Source organism: Talaromyces amestolkiae (assembly GCF_001896365.1).
Source record: "Talaromyces amestolkiae strain CIB chromosome Unknown scaffold15.1, whole genome shotgun sequence".
In the NCBI taxonomy this organism is placed as follows: Eukaryota; Fungi; Ascomycota; class Eurotiomycetes; order Eurotiales; family Trichocomaceae; genus Talaromyces; species Talaromyces amestolkiae.
Window position 1 is genome coordinate 1,005,677 of NW_024468051.1, and position 17,586 is coordinate 1,023,262.

At 45.6% G+C, this 17,586-nt stretch overlaps 2 protein-coding genes across 2 annotated transcripts; both read right to left on the reverse strand.

Annotated features, from left to right (window-relative positions):
* Positions 1-6,793: 6,793 nt before the first annotated feature.
* Positions 6,794-10,246, reverse strand: BHQ10_007539 (uncharacterized protein; the record flags this gene model as incomplete). The annotated part of the gene is made up of 4 exons (XM_040880245.1): positions 6,794-7,484; positions 7,530-7,791; positions 8,207-9,111; positions 9,159-10,246. 4 exons carry the CDS (start codon positions 10,244-10,246, stop codon positions 6,794-6,796), a joined length of 2,946 nt encoding a protein of 981 aa, XP_040736042.1.
* Positions 10,247-11,897: 1,651 nt separating this feature from the next.
* On the reverse strand, positions 11,898-17,364 carry BHQ10_007540 (uncharacterized protein; the record flags this gene model as incomplete). The annotated part of the gene is made up of 15 exons (XM_040880247.1): positions 11,898-12,123; positions 12,206-12,598; positions 12,698-13,270; positions 13,364-13,505; positions 13,564-13,679; positions 13,742-13,813; positions 13,878-14,001; positions 14,063-14,413; positions 14,481-14,643; positions 14,733-15,277; positions 15,382-15,612; positions 15,674-15,907; positions 15,971-16,253; positions 16,332-17,084; positions 17,149-17,364. 15 exons carry the CDS (start codon positions 17,362-17,364, stop codon positions 11,898-11,900), a joined length of 4,422 nt encoding a protein of 1,473 aa, XP_040736043.1.
* Between the last annotated feature and the right edge of the window lie 222 nt (positions 17,365-17,586).

Here is a 17,586-nt window from a genome sequence, read left to right on the forward strand (position 1 = left end):
TTTATCTCCCCAGCCTCGTTGATGAATCTCTGTGAGTTAAAAGTCATTAAAGCCTTCTCTAAGAGACCCCGTAAATGTGGATCGGCCACTAGGATATCGAGGGAAACACCAAAATCATATAATGATAAGACTTTTTCAAGGTACTGCTCCGCTTGGTCACATATGCGAATTCTTTGGTTTTGCACCACAGCAGTAGCTTGATTTGTCAATCCATGATCTTGTTGCGGATTCGAATTTGAAGTAAAAGTTTCCTGCTCAGTATTTCAATATTAGTTAATCCAGATAAGTAACTTTCACATGGGTATATATGGCTCTCATACAATATCTTGGTTATTTGTGTAGCGGCAGGTTGTTGCCCTTAATTCCTGACGTGATTCTTCAGGGCATATTTGGTGACCGTCAACTTGATAGCTATTATTAACTTGGGGTTGGTCCAAAAAGCCGAACTTGTTGAGTATAATATTAGTATACTTATTAACACTCCCATCGGATATGTGAAAATAATTGTCTTACTTACCTGATCGTTGAACAGCTGATGTCCTTCACTCGGAGAGCAGGTAGGCGCTGAATGTAATCAGAAAGGAACATATAGAATATTCCATAAAGCACTTACTAGAGGAGTGAACTTGCTCTCTTTGAAGACTTGGTGCGCTGGTGTTCATCTGGGGGGCAATACCCTGTGTCTGAACTCCATTTGTCGATTGCATTATGTTAAATTCGTGCAGTATATTGTTTAGAGTCTGGTATCTAGGGCCATTCTGATCTTCAGAATTGTAATTATCAGTTGATATTACAACTCCATTTTGCCCCTTGCTGCAGGAGTTTTGTCGTTGCGATTTAATTTTCTCACCTACAGATAGGTCAGCCTGGATATTCCTCAATCTTGAATAACCGAATATACACACGGTACTTGCGCTGAGCCATACGGTTCTGGACTCTCCTCCGGTCTTCAGTACCATCGAAGTTCGTTAAAAAATTCTGGTCATTCATGATGACACACTTGTTTATTGAAGACGACCTATCTAATACATTGAACAGCTGGACAGCCATCCTTTTCATTAATTTCCGTTCCATGCGGCGTTGTCAAATTACCCGAATCGGTACAGTTAGATACCCTGATACTAATGCACATCCTGCAAGGATATTTAGGCGGCTATACCTTGCCTGGTAGAGCTGTGAGATTTTGTCTCTAAGCCTGCACTACATTGGCAGTTTGTCCCATAAAATGGGTCCTGTTGCAATCCATGCAAGCACGTACCACGTCGACTATGAACGAGACTTGGTACACTTCCCAGGCAGTGACGAAACATATTGAACTAGGTGTCAAATAATATATGGTAGGTAATATCGGAGAGATCATACATCGATAGTAACAAAATGTACCCTTGCGGTTCCGGTGGTGTCTCCAAGCATTGTCCCATACCTATATTGAGTCTTTTTGTTCGGCTTTGACCAGAAGCGAAGACCCATTTGGGTTACATGAGTTGTGAAGTGAGTCAGTGGTAAAAAAACCCTCTACAACGAATTTGGAGAATCCGAGATTCGACGGACCGTATGGATCATTGGATGAATCCATTTGAACCTGGATTGAACCTTTCAGGGCTTATTGGTGCCAGCAATGAGGGGTAATTGTATGCGACACAGTCCAGCCCATACTACATAGTAGGTCATGTACTAGACATGCGGTACTGTGTCCGCGTGTGTAACACACGGCCATAACCAAACATAGTTAACGGACATATGGTGGCTGCGGCCTAACCAAGGAGGTGATTACCCTCGCCGATCGCCCAATCTCTTGGCCAATTAGACGAGTGTGCAGCAAGAAGTCTATTGGTTCAGTTCAAACTTGATCATCCCCACCATGTTACTAGTGACTTTACTACATAATACGTACGGAGTACTTCTTACAAAGGGGTCGAAAATAAATGTACGATAGTCCATCCAAGCGTTATTAGTCAGATACAGAATGATAGTGCTTTTATGGCGATAGTAAATAGATAGTTAGAGTCCATCTATTAACAGTTTATCCAAATTAACCATATTCATTAGCTCGAAGTAAGATAAAAGTAACAAAGCCGCTGGATCCAGGGTTTTCGGATAGCTAAGCTGGCCATGCCAAGAGAATTAATTACTTTTCGCAAGGGCAAATGTACACTTCTGTTCAGCCCCCGACGCAAAGGGTCTTTGGTTGGCTACAAGTGGCTATAGCGGATGGTGTAGCGCAGCATAGGACAAAACAGCAACAACAATAAATAAATAAGTAGATATATTATGGAACCAAGCAATTTATGACAAAGGCATTACTCGAGATGTGCCTTTCACGTCCCCCTGGTGATCTTTGCTGAGCTGACATTGCTAAATGCCCATCTGTAGCGATCAGATTCTATATCAAGGTTCCCTTCCAATGATTGCCACCGCTGCCAGCTTATCTGTTTGTCTTAGAACCACAAAAGCGGCAAGTCATTGCATCTGAATGGTTACATTGCATTTTTAGTGTACCGTTCTGCTGGGACGGCATAGCGAATAGGAATCGTCCATAAGCTTCCACCGAATGTGATGGAAGATATGCCCGTTTCGTGTTGATATACGATCCCGATCTGTAAGAGTTTCCAAAAATCCAGGAAAGTCAGTAATTTACTGTGATTAAGCTACAGTAAAATCAAGGCACATCCTGTTCCTTTTCATCCTCTTGGACAATGAAGTGTGGACAGAGCTTGATCGATTGAGTCGTCGGGCCATTTAGATGTTTTCAAACATAAGACGACGAGCCCTAGATGCGGAGCTCCCGTAAAAAGGCTTCCCAGTATCGCCATACAAGCTGAGGCACGTGCAAACAGTAGATCCACGGCATGAATAGAATGTCTCAACCTCTGGTATGAGATGGGTCGCCACAGATACGTACGCAAGTCGCTGATAGTACGATATGGTTCTCCGGTTCCCAAATGCAGTGACTGTGCCGTTAACACGTGTTAATGCCACGAGGCCACTTTTTCATTGCTGTTTCTAAGTTCTGGTTGCAGAAAGAAGTACACCTCAAAATCGTTCGGAATCACGAAAGCTGTACCTGTAAAACCAATTCGGCAATATGTCCTAATTAACGTCTGCGACTAAGAGTTGTGTCGCATATACTACGGAGCTTTCCTCATTTCCTTTCTCGCGGATCAGACCAATCGGAAGCCTAAATAGCAAAAACCGCCAGAGACTCTCTGGTGGTGGACACAACTCTCCAACAACCTAGGTAGTATGTATGCTACGAGTACGTAGGAATCAATATGCTACGTAGATAGTACGTATGTAAGTTAGTAAATGAACCTATAATTTGACGCAGGGATTATCTTGGAAAGCCTTATAGAACAGTAAGTTAATCACCAATAAGATATCAAAACTTGCCGCGGAGCTGCATTTGCGCAATATGTCCATGTTTGGAAGGTCGTAACATATCTGTGCCACAAATATACCCCACAATTATACTAGAAAAAGTATATCGTGGAAGGAGCGGGTGTGGGCTTGGCACGGGTATACGGGAGCTTATCTCTTCTCTCGGCTTCTAACGCTATGCGTACGGAGTAGGCTAGGACCAGAATAGCATACTACTGCGGTATGGGACAACAATGCAATCAACTACTACTCGATAGGGGGGCAGATGTGAACGCTCAAGGTGGACAATACGGTAATGCTTTTAAGGCTGCTGCTGTTGGAGGTCATGAAAATATCATTCAGCTGCTAATTGAGTTTAAAAGAGGAGCATCAGTATCCCTGTGGCCTTTAGCCAGAGCACCACCATCCCAATCAACTAACTTGCCAAAGCATAGCAAGAAAATGGACAGATTCAACAGGTAATCCAACTGCTAGGATATGTTGCCTAATCAAAATCGGGCAATTTGAAACCCTGGATCTGTAAGGGTTCTCGAAGGATCCAGAGAAGTAGCAATCGATTAGGATTAGACTAACATTAAGCGAGCCGCCACTTTTTCCCGAACCCGTACGCGATATCAATTTTAAATGTCAATTTTCTAACTCCCATATATTTCTCATACAAAAAATTAACTACTGGTACGACTAGGACATTGATTTATTCTATGCCCCATAACGTTACAACCACTGCAGCGAAATTGACGGCGTACGAGTGGTTGAGAAGCTGGGAGCTCCGGCTCAACCGGAGCAGTAATAACCACTTGAGATGCTTCAACCTGACCTTGTATAAGCGCTTGAGCTTCTTCTCTCGTAATGCCTTGCTCAATAGATATCTGTTTTTTAGACCTTTTATGCTTTTGCTTCTCTTTTTCATGCGTTGCTCGAAGATCGTTCACTTCTTTCCGTATAAGTAGGTAGTCATTTTTAGATGATTCGTACGCTTTTGATAAACGTACAAGGGCCTGATCAATAAGTTGATTTAAGCCTCCTACATGCTCATTTATACGCTTTGTTATTGTAGTTGACTGGCGTATAAATTGACGTGTAGTTTGAGGTGTTTGTAAGCAGGATGATTGTGAATTGCTTGATCGACTTGGAGGGGGGGGTTGGTGTCTTTAATTGAATATTAAGCTGTTGAATAACTCGATCCGGATTAAAAGGCACCAATCCGGTAGCTGCGAAGCTATTCCGAATAGTCTGAGCTTTATATGCCACCATACGAGCCTGTGGGAATGCTGTTAAAAAGTCGATTTTATCAATATGGTTAAAACCATGTCTCATCCGCTGTTCAACATGCTGCCCATATTGTTGTTTTAAAACTGCAAAACAGCCAACATTAAGAGGCTGTAAGAGATGAGAAGAATGAGGTGGCATGCAGATTGGGATAATATTATTCTCGGTGCATGTACGGTAAATTCTGGTGTCAAATGACTTCCATAGCCATCAAGAATCAACATTCGATATTTTCCCATTGAACGACCATTAATACAAGGAATGAAATGGGTTTTAAGCCATTCTAGCCCTATTTGATCTGTAGTCTAACCATTATCACTGATATTGATTCTCCAATCATTAGGGAGCTCATCAAACCAGCCTAATCGCACATATTTCTTTGCTTTAAAGATAACGTATGAAGGCAGAGCCCAACCGGTTGAATTTGTTGCTTCAATTGCAGTCACCCATTCTCGAGTGCCAGGCTGTAAATGCTTCGGCCGAGCATATCGATTGCTTCCAGTAATAACTTTTGCAGTTGCGTAGAGTCCCATTGCGAAGCCAGTCTCATCAAAAGTGTTTATATCTTCTGGTAAGATCCCATATTCAGATATAGCAGCTTGTACGCGGTTAAAATGCTCTTTTATTATCTTCGGATCTTCGCATCTAGCACGTCCGTAATTGTATCTCCGAGAATATTTTGAATCGATCTCCGGACGGCGTTTAACCAGGTTGGATACCCAATTCTTACCAACCCGTTGATCACCATGTTGTTGAAGTATATAATTAGCCATTTCTTGCACAAGAGAATGCCGGGGGGGTAGTCCACGTCGATCTAAATCAAGCACCCATTTAATAAGTGATTCCCTCTTTATATTGGGTTAATTTATGCCCATTAGCGCGTACAGGCGATCTTTGTTCAATGCCATGTAGTCGATTCCGGAGAGTTGTACGGGGGATATTGTAAATTCAAGCAGCTTGCGCAACATTTGTGATTTTGCCATTCTGAAAATCGGAAATAGCCAACAAGATTCGGCCTTCTTGCTCAATCAAATCTTTTGAATCTTTTTTGCGAATTGGTGGCATATTGACGCGTTGAAGCATTTGAAATTGATATCGCGTACGGGTTCGGGAAAAAGTGGCGGCTCGCTTGTGGATTACGTTATATCCCYAGATCCTCCATCATAACGTAATCGGTAAGCGAACCACCATTGTAAGCCAGCCGCCAGTTTACATCCGCATACAAAATGACATTTTTCACAGCCTAATAGTCCGACAATCCTTCTAGAAAATGTATGCTGGAAAAGAGATATATAATATAATACACTATAAATAACAACACGTTATATTTTAAAGAAGATCTAACATAATTTGATAAAGATAATGAAAATTACATTGTAATTTTACGTATTTAAAAACCCTCCAGATAATCCAGATAACTTACCTGGAAAGATTAGTATGTTATTGAGTATATGATATAGGCTATTAATGTTAATATATTTATCTCTTTTTTAGCGTACGTCTTCTAAGAATCTTGTTGGATTATTAGGCTGTGAAAAATGTCATTTTGTATGCGGATGTAAACTGGCGGCTGGCTTACAATGGCGGTTCGCTTACCGATTACGTTATCCCTTCCTAGGCCTGTTGGAACTAATTCTTGGCATCGCTAGATACGGATTAGTCGTATCATGGAGCAAATAGCTTCATACAACAAATATCGAGAATTTTCTATAGAAATCGACGCCTAGTTGAGCATTACAAATCAACGTTTCTTGATGCATATCGAGAATATTCGATTGACATCATCTGTCGCTCTCTTTGATCTTGTTTGTATGAGATTTTGTGCATATAAACGATCAAAATCCCCAAGCAGCAATGTCTTGGAGGACGTGCACAAATTCAGATAACAATATAGTCGTATATTTTACATGTTATTCTCTCGCTTCTAGTTGTTGACCGCTTGCCGTAAACGCTCTAGTACGAAAACGGTTCCAATAGGGCCAGCGAGTCACGTGGTCGTCACGTGATCCGTGACAGGTGTTGAACGCCAAGGTGCTCTAAGCCCAATTTGGCGCCTACGGATATTCGGAATCTAAACTAGACGCGCGCTGCGCACGCGGCGGCCCTGAAACGAAAATAGAATGGAAAAGAGAATGGATATATGGAGTCAGGTATATTGAGAAAGTATGTCTACATAGGACGTTTTTCGCCGTCTTTGAGAACGTCTTTCAGAGGGAGAGTCTTCAGGATGTGTCGGGTCAGGGTCAAGTTCGGTGTCCGGCCATGTGACTAGTGTATCATTATCGTCCTCCAAGGCGGTCGTATCTGTATTGTTTGGCATTGAAGGGCCTGATAGATCCACTTTAGACCCGTCCTGGAAGTCAGGAACGGAGGTGGCGTTTTGGTGTCTAGTAGATTTTGATGGTGTGCTTGGTGAAGCTCGTGTTGCCCAGCGATCATGACGTTTTCGTTTGCCAGTTGTTGAAGAGGGGCTGGGTGGTATGGGACTTGGGGTGGTTGGAAGAAAGTGTATATCCTCAGTTAGTATGGCTAGTTGTTGATTTTCTTTCGTGACTCCGAAAATACGGCCTGTGATGAAGATTTGGGTCTGTGGTGTTAAAACAGGGAAATTTGTCCATCGTGATCCATTTTTGAAGTATGCAGTGATTGGGAAGGTTTGAGGCGCTCGAGCAGAGTTATCATAGACTGTTGTTTGAAGTCTGTAGTGTAGTAGTACTGGGCCGTCGTTCAGTTGGCCGCCGCGCTCCATTATCGTTCCAAGAAAGGTAACCGTTGGTTGAGCTGCCTCAGGGCAGTGCATAAAGTATGATTCGGTATCATCTTGGTTTCCGGGATGTCTGGTGATCTTAGCAAGTGTTGGATGGTTGTTCGGGGTATCTTACCGATCAACCGCATGGGCGTGCATGAGAATATGGAAGCCTTGATCTGGTAGAGATGTTGTCAGGAAGGAACCCCAAGCATAAACAAAAACATTCGGTTGGTAGGCATCCGATTTGCCAACCTCAGCGAAAAAGCGGACTACAGTAGGTATATCCTGTAGCTCAACATCGTCGGATTGGATATCCTTTTCAGGAATATGAAGTGAAAGACGAAGTTGTAAGGAAAGTCCCTTTCCAGGTCGTGTCGGATCTTGTTCGACTTCGTCTACAAAGTCCCGTATGTGAAGGATTACGGGGCAGGTTTTATTTGAAGGCATCGGGACAGTTGGATCTCGGTATAGGAAAGCTGATGGATTAAAAAGATCATGTATGGAGCAGTTGTATTAAAGTCTATAGAAGACGAAACTGTGGGGTAGTTAAATTCTGCTGTATCTACCCCTCGATGCGAAGACAGGTTGATGAGTCTATTATCGGACTCAGGTAAATGTGACATGTCTTATAGATAACTCACCGCTAGTTTGGTAGTGTTATACCGTTTTCAGAGAGCAATGCAGTTTAGTGGCTATATTACTCTTGGATTGCCGTATCAGGAGCAGGATAAATGTTCCAATTTGCTAATGGTAGATTTTGATTTTTTTTTAAGGTTTCCGCGATGAAGTGGTTGCGTTGTCGGCTGTTACCGGATCCGTTTCGCTTGTATTTGAAACATGTTGCAGAATGATTCTTTGAATGAAGTTGTTTCTGACGCGCGACGTTATTGCTATCACGAAGCAAACGATCATAAAATTCGAAGTCCGATTCGCCGTTGATCGTTGAGGGAAAGTCCTTTGGGGGAAGGACATTAGGATCTCGTTCATCAACTTCACTGATACTCTGCACAATGACGGTCTCAAGGTAACGTATCATCCGGGCCGCAAAGTTGGCGTCCCCAAGCAGTCGATCACGTAGTGTCGTAAACTCCAGATTTCCACGTACCCAGACCAAGGTATGTAGATGAAGCATACCACGACCATTCGTCTCTACAACACCAAAATAATTGGACACGTCACCAAAGATTCCAGTATTCTCAGAATCGGTAGTAAGAAGTTTGTTTAGAATTGCTTTGCATGTATAATGGAAGAACTGTGCTACTGCGACGGGATTCGATGTCGCCACAGCATGATGAATAGCTGCGGTTGCAGTGGGCATGGCAGTGTTGGAGACATCCATACCAGCGAGAGTAAGAACGAGAGGATTTTGCAGGTCAGAGGGATTGATTGTGAGCCAAAAGGCAGCCATGCCTTCCCGCACTATGAGACCTCGAAGCTCCGCACGCAATTGGAGTTTGTGGAAGAACGACCCTGGGACTTTTACACCAATAGCGGTTACGTTTCGAAGCAGTCGCTGAATAACTGGGTTGTCTACCGGCTGGCCAGCAGAGAGGGCCGTGGTAGCATTCTCCAGTTGTGTAACAGTTACAGTGTTGATATCACGCGTTATCGAGTTCCAATCTGAACGTCTGGAAAGTAAAGCATTCCCTAGAGAAGATCTTCGAAGCTGTATAACATCATACAGTAGATACATGAAAGTCCGATGACGAGCGAATCTGGAAATATCAGCACACGTATGATAGTGCTGAACATCGATACATACCTCCTACTATGATGGCGAAGCGCCCAGTTAGCGAAAGCTGCTATGCTGACTGGTACATTGCGTTCATCTAAATGGCCACCACTTCCTTTGGGAAAGAGTGTAGGAAAGGCGGCAGTGAAGTAATGTGGATCTTTCCAGTGGTTCAGTAGCGTGGCTTTTCCCTGGATTTGGTAGGATATTACAGGTGTTCTTGTATCCTCAGTCTCCGTAAGATCAGATCCTAGTTCCTGAGGCGGACTTCGATTAGCGTCTGGTACTGCGTTCGTAACCAAATTATATAGAGTATGCAATATGCGGGCCTCTGGATTCTGTCGCTCCCCATTGATGTCCGTGGCAACGGATGCTGTAGTTAGGAAGGGAACAGCATCTTGAGTAGAGAAGCCATTCTCGGCCGCTTGCCAGTCATTTTCATAATTACCGTCCTGTAAGTGTACAGTATATCCTTCTCGTTCATGGTGGTCATCGCTATCAAGAAGAATCACAGAATCTTGCAGTTCCGGGGGAATGAAGTCGTCGGGCCACTCGTCAGTGATTGAGTGATTGATTGTCACGTCAGTATAGAGATGGTTATGCTCAACCAGATATTGTAAAGCTGCAAGAACTGCGTGTTTGCGAACAATTAGGAATGGCTTTAGATCATTTTGTGTTGGTGGCCGATGTCCTATCCAGAATACCTTGATCAGATTATGAAGTACAAGCTCAGGACTGGGCAGGATGGAAAGCAGCGGGCCTGGATCTTGAGGTATAACGATGAAATGTCCCCGAACGGCATCGTAATGAAGGGGAGAAGATCGACCTGCGGATCGTAGTTTCAGAACTACGCCAATGGGATGACATCTGGCAATGAGGTATTCTTCAGTCAAAGTGAGGTCTTCAAGAACTTTAGGATAGTGCTGGCAAAAGGTCACGTTGATGTGATTCTTAGCCGAGAACTTCGGGAACGATTCCTGAAGAACGGCCACATAACAGGTCAAGCAGAGATTCCAACCATTCAAACCTCTACCACAATCATCAAGGTGGCTGTTCCATTCTTGTAAAATGGGCTCTTCGTCACGTATCTGACGAATCTTGGAAAGAGGAACGAGCATCCCGCAAATGGAACAAACACCCTGGTGATGGTCGTTACGAATTTCTTTTTCATAGCACGAAATCGATGATCGTATTTGTGATAGAGTGATTTCTGGTGGAAATGCATCTGAAGCTTCTACACGGGACTGATATTCACGGTCTAAAAGGCCAACTGCTTGGTGAATAATCTCGTGAACGGGCTCGTTGGCGTTAGAGGTCTTCTGTTTTTTGGTACCTGGAACTGTACGCGATGCTTGCTGTATTTGGCTTTGAGACGCTGGTAATTCAAATGAGTTCGCATGCGGATCAAAAGAAGAAGGATTAGATCGAATAAAATCCACAGGTTCCTGGATAATTGTGTTTTTTCTAGATCTACAATGAAAGCAACGCTTGACTCCCCGACGAGCAGCGAAAGGCCCGCCACAGTCCAAACAGGGCTGTACATTCGCAAGTTGGAAGGGGCTATCGGCATGGTGCGAAGATTCAAGACACGGCTCGCATCTATTATTTGATGAGTCCGCACGGATGGGAATGCCGCAGTCTGAACAAGGACGTGTTTCAAATAGCAGCGGTGATTGCGATAGTCGACAGGCCGGACAGCGGGGCGGCTGGGTATTCGTTGATATACGAATCTGTCGACCACAATCCTGACAAGAACGACGGCATAACATGACGGGAACGGAGACATAAAGCCTCGCCGAGGAAACAGGGTATATCTAAGATAGAAAAATACAACATGTTCAAGAAGTGCATATGTACGGATTGAGGCGGCGTGCGTGCTAATGGAGGAGATATATCACAAACGACTGAGCCAATGATAACACAGGCAGACTATCTTGAACCCTAAAGCCCTAACGCCAAGACCCTTCTAGGCCCAAAAGGGTTGTTCATTTTCTAGTGTTAGCTTCCGTCAGCGTTTTTGTGTTGGCGCTCTCACACCCACGGTCCTACTCCCTTCCACTCCCTTCGGTCGTTTCAGGGCATTACACAAAATTATCAAAAGAATGCTCGAGAATTGACTTAATTTGAAGCTTTGAAGGCAGATATCTAGAATGTTCTGTCAAACATCGTCACTCATTTTACACACATTCTTTTATGTATAAATCGCACCCAAAAACCCCTTACAAGGATGTCCTGGAGGGTGTGCCAAATGTATTTAACAATATCGAATAATATCCCTTCTTTTGTCGCTTCTCCACCGTACTGCCGTAAGCGCTCTAGTGTAAAAATCGGTCATCAACAGGATCACATTGAAGTCTTGAGCGTAACTAGTCCAGAAGCAATTTTTTCAACCTAATGAGGGCGAAAGGAATAATCACTCATTTACTAAAGTGTACTTGGATACAACAATGACCCAACAGTTGATGGCCTCGGGTAGGAAAGCTAGTTTGTCTTACGTCGAAATACTGTAAAATAAAGATTATGATGTTATCGGTTCGTAACTTTTTGAAAACTATGATTCTCTTTACCACCTAAATTGGTTGTCCCGCATCGCCTTTCACTTGCGGGGCAGTCGTAATATTATGAATAACCTCAATATTACCAGGCTCGTGGGCTTGCTTCGTGTTATAGCTTTGCTTACGTATCCCGTGCTTCGTGATCCGGGATGTAGCTAAACCAACAAATAATAATAGAATCCCCCCTTTACCGTACTACTAAATGCCGTCTGCTCTATATAGCTCGTGACTCCAGATCCAGCAGCTTTGAAAATTCGCCGTCCGATCTGCCCATTAACTCCCACGGCTGCCCCACTTCTACAATTCGACCACTGTCCAGGACAGCGACCCGGTCAAAGTCAAGCAGAGTGCGAATTCGATGTGCTACCATGATCACGGTGCAGTCACGGAACGATTTCCGTATGACCATTTGGACTTTGGCGTCTGTTTCTGTGTCCAGACTACAGCCTTCTGATCAGCATACCACTCAATTGAAATGAATGTAACGAGGGCCAAGAAGGATAAGATATGCCATAAACATACCTACTAGTGGGTTCATCGAGTATCAGAATCTTGCTTTTCTTCAGCAGAGCTCTCGCCAAACAAAAGAGCTGCTTCTGGCCTTGCGATAAGATGCTCTCGTTCAGTTTTGCATCTAGCACCACTTCTCCATTACCTGCGTGATGTGCTACAAGAGCATCCCAGAGTTCGACGCAGCGCAACGCATCGATTATCTCCGTGTACGTCATGATGTTCAGCGGGTCGGCGTTTTGGCGGATGGTACCTGGAAAAAGGAATGCCTCTTGGCTGAGGCAGCTGATGCGTTGTCGGAGGGATGATCGGGATATGAGTGTTACATCTTGTCCGTCAATTAGTATCCGCCCTGATACTACCTCACTGAGACGAAGGAGTGATAGTGCCAGGGTGCTTTTGCCACTGCAGCGTAGTAGTCTGTTTAGCCTTATCTTGCGGTTTATCTTCCAGAAAATACTGTCCTCGAACGTAAGACGGTGACGATGGAATGATAGTGCTCACCTTCCAGTCCTACCACACAGCCCGATTTTCTCCCCGGCACGAATGTGAAGATGAAGGTTGTTCAGTATGGGCCTCGACTCCTCCAGACTACTATACCCGATACTCGTATCTACAAATGCGATCTCCCCATGACTTGGCCATTCCATGAGCGGTTCGTGAGTCTGAATGTTCGAGTTTATATCCTCACTGGGCGTATCTTCAGAAAACTCCTTTATCCGTGAAATCGCCCCAAGTGATGTCTCAAGCAGCGTCCAATATTGAATCAGATCCGACAGTATCTGCCCCAGATCTATCATCATGACGAGGGCAATACCAAGTAGACCCGGGTTGACATGACTGCGAAGGGCGACGGCAGCACTAATGAGTATGACGGCAAGAGCCGCAACAATTAAGTTGAGCACTAGCCCAAGCCAGCGTTGAATGCACAGTAGAAGGTAGAATGGTTTTTGGGCCATATCGAGCATTGAGAGCATTCTCGTTGTGGATGCTGGAGTCCATGAGAAGGCGCGGATTGTCACTATGCCGGTCAGGGATTCAATGAAGTGCGTGTAGAGAGGGCTCTTGAGTTCTATCCTAGAAGTGGATTGATTTTAGTGAGATGAAGAAATCATAAAGTATGAGAGAGTCACGTTAAGGCAAGAATGGGCACAAAAGGATGAAACGTACTCGAGTAACCGCAATTGGCGAGATGTGCGCAGATAAGACCTCTGAATCAGGACCAAAATCCCGAGTAGGACTGGCATGACCGCTGCCAGATAAGGCAATGACGCTATGGCGATGGCGCCTTGAGAAAGGGCCCCGAAAAGCTCTTTTAAGCCGGACACGTCAGATGCTAAGACTCTTCTTGTCATTCATTATGTACTTACGGAAGCCTGTCGAGATGAAGCCGCGAGGCAGGATCATGTCGACCAGCCTCATGTCTTGGCTGAAGCGGGTGACGAGGTCTCCAGTCCCAACATTAGACAAGAAGTATAAAGGAGCACTCGGATTTGTTAGCCGCGCATTATCCCATCATGACTATTGTAAGCGACTGTCAACACTCACCTCATACAAGCGCGGAGCACGGTATGATGTAGATTCTTAGACGCAGCTGGGACAATGATGACCCATGTCCAGCTGACCAGTAGTGAGCTTTAAGTCAGCACACGGCGAGAACGAACAAATGGTGATTAAAACTAACAATACAGCGAGGGCAAGGGCGCCTGCTTCAATAACAGCCAATGCTCCATACAGACCGAGCCAGTAGCTCAAGCGGGAGTTCAAGGCGCTAGCACTACTAGACGACCAGAGTTCCACCCAAATGTCTATACAAAGGTAAGCCTCAAGTCACAATGGTCACCAGCACAAGATGAGATCATGGCGTACAACGGAGTCCATTAATACCACTATCGACGACAAGAAAAAAAAGTAACACCGTGACTCGCAGCCAGCCCAGAGCAGAGAAGTAGTATTTGTAAACAGCTATATCTGTTGTCTGCCGACGACTACCGAGGGGGGATGGCGCGCTGAGAGGGCCTTTTGTGATCTTCGGTGGCTCCCATCGGTCATTGTCACTGTTGGCCGTCTCCTCAACCTCATCCATCTGCTTTGATTGAATTTCAAGTCCCTGGATGTAGCCCCCGGTGTGACTTCGGAGTTGGGGATAATTCCCCTGTTCGAGAACCTGGCCGTTATCCCCCAGAACAATAATGAGGTCGGCTTGTGGTAAGTAATTGGCTAAGCAGGAATTAGCACGAGTTCAACTCTGGGATGATCCGAGCTAGAAGATGGGGGATCTACATACTACCGTGGGTGGCCAGAAATATAGTACAACCCAATCGACGCAGTAACCCAGCCGGGCCGAGGACGTTGTTGAACACTAGCCGCGCGGTCGCGTTATCCAGACCGCTCAGGACATCGTCAAAGCAGGCGATATGTTTGCGAGCATAGACGGCTCGCGCGATAGCCTGGAACAACAGAAGTAAGCTACAAGGGTTCTAGCCAAATTGCCATACTCCTGGCCAACTGGAATCATACTGGAAACGTGGGTACTCACAATCCTTTGTTTTTGCCCACCACTTAATTTAGCACCATTGCTACCCACAAGCGTTTCGTCGCCCGCCGGCATCCTCTTGAGGTCCAGATCCAGCCCACATGCTGTCACCACAGTGGAATACCATTTAGCATCGAACGCAGATAGCGGGCTCTCACCGATAATGTTATCCCGGATTGATCCATTAGCCAACCACGGTGTCTGTTCGCAAAAGGCCAGGTCCAGATACTTGATAAACAGCTTGCCCTGCAGGACAGGCGTCTCACCAGCAAGGCCTTTCAAGAAGGTGGACTTACCGCTGCCTACTGGGCCGACAATCGCGACAAGATTACCAGTGGGAGAGGACTGGAGGGTGAGTGTAATGCAGGTTCTATTTGGTGGAGAGGCACTCCACCCAAAGTTGACATTCTCCATAGATAGAATTATGTCTCTTTGATTCTCAGGAAGAGTACGAGAGACGAGTTGTGGAAGCGGGTATAGCTCGATGCCCGGCAAATTTGTGGATTGAGTGGAGGGACTTGGTACAAACTGGGGAAACTGCCTTACATCTGTGCATCAGATGATATTAGTTGGTTCTTGCTACTTTGATACTCACTGCGACTGGAACGTAGCCGAACGACTCTGTATGGGAAAATGGGTAGAGAGCACTCACCATGACGATTTGGTTGACTAAGAAAGTTTTGTATCCGATGCAGACAGGCTATCGATGCAAATGTGTCTGGAATCGCCAACAAGAGACTGCAGAGCGGAGTGATCAGCAGGTTGATCAGAGACAGCGATGTGATAGCCTGTGAGACAGAGAGATTGCCAGAGCCCTGCACCTTAGCTACTATAGCATAGCCAGCAAATGTTGAGAGCTGCCCGACAATTGGTGGAAGGTTGACTGGAACCCTGTGTTAGCTCATTCGTGGCTTATCTAACCTATTCTTGGAGGAATAACGGACTCATGCAGACACGAACCGTCTGGACCCGGCGGAATTTCTTAGAAATATTGAGCTCGTCCACACGCAGGGCATTTATCATTGTTGCCATGGCCTCGGTCAATCCGAGAAGCTTGACGCTTCGAATAGATCCGAGGACACTAGTGGTGAAGTTGATGCGCTTCTCCATAGCCTGGAGCCATGTTTTCTGCCGAGTAGTCACAGCATTTCCCATGCAAAACGAAATGACCGTGAAGACTATCCGTGCATGTCAGAATATAGTCTCCGTGACGCATGGATTGCGCGGACGGGCAAGCTTACCTATTACTACCACCACGGGCGCGATACAGACAGGGCCAACCTCAGTTTTAAGAAACCACGTGGCCAGGCCCAGTTGTATGACATTGGCCCACGTTTCAGACACTGTCGACTGGAAGTATTCGGCAAGCATCTCTATGTCAGAGCCCATAAGGGACATGGCGCTGGACTCCTCGGTGCTACCCAGAGGGAGATTCATCATGTGCTGATAGACAAGAACCATAAGACCACCACGGAGCATAGTCGTAGCGCGATACCCCAAATGCTGGTAAGAGGATCTGGACACCTAAACAAAACGATGAGTGCACCATGAGCAAGCGGAGTAAAAAAGGGGGATGAGAGCGGCCAGAAATATGTAGCTTACTGCAATCCCAATAAATACAATGACGGTAGCTCCGATCAAGCCGTAGCCAATATCCAACGAGAGCAAGTCAGTCTGCTGCAGCACAGTGACAATTCTACCTACCAGAAATGGCTGTGCGATGCTGAAACCTACAACACAGAGCCGAGGAAAAGCAATTCTTGCAATTTCCCATCGCAGACAGTTGACGACTGCCAGAAGCAAGGCATTCCGGTGACTCTGGTTGCAGCGCGCCCAGCAGTCTGTAAACCGGGTATACAATTCGCGGGAGGAAAGTTTCTCATGAATAGACGGAAGTGTATCCCCCGTCAGTAGCTCCGAGTACCCTGTCCATAGCAGACCGTTCAACCAGAAGAATAGACCTCGGCTAAATGGTCCGCTCGTGCTCTCACTAGATCTAGTTTTCTCACTCGATACCAGCCATTTTCGCTTTCCAACATTCTCCAGGCCCAGTAAAAGCAGCTTGATGGCGAGGGACAATGACAGGCTGGCCGAGTATGCCCGGGAATCTGGTAACAGCCAGGCCGTACGAACACGTGCAAGGTCCAGAAGCAGCGTGACGAAGAGATAAGCAGATACCAGGAACGATGGCCGGATGGATCGGACGTACTCCAAATCAACTAGTATTACTACGCTCAGCGCGGCCACAAGTTCGAGGATGGTACCCGCAAGCGACACTAGCCTTCCAGCGGCGTGCTGCGTCGTGGCAAGCGCCAGGATGACAATCTGGATTGCGGCCAAGAATGCAGCGAGGACCTATTTTAACTTTTTGCTCAGGATCTAGTTCTGCTCCCATAGACATCAGGGCAAGAATACCTACTAGGATTGCTACACGGATAGCAGACGACTGTACCTTGGGGGACTGTCTCGATAGCTGGAAAATGCGAATAGGCGCCATCAGCAGGAAACAGGCAGCCGGGGCGATAGTTAAGACGCTTGCTTCGAAAACAACTGTAAAGTCGAAGCCTCCGCGACATCCCATCGTACCAACGATCGGGCCAAACCAGCCGTCGTCGCATGTATCGGTCGATGTCATGGGAAATTTTCTGATTGCTGTATCACCAACTTCTATGGATTTATTGCTTGTTCATTCATTAGGCGTCGTGATTTTTTTTGGTGTGGACACAGGTCGACTGATGATGTAGTGTTAGATCAAAGTTGCGAGACGCAAACGGATGGCCAAATCATTTTAACCTGTTGTCGGAAGCCTGGTAACTAAGGCAGATGTAGGGATAGATTGCTAATGCAAGAGTTCGGC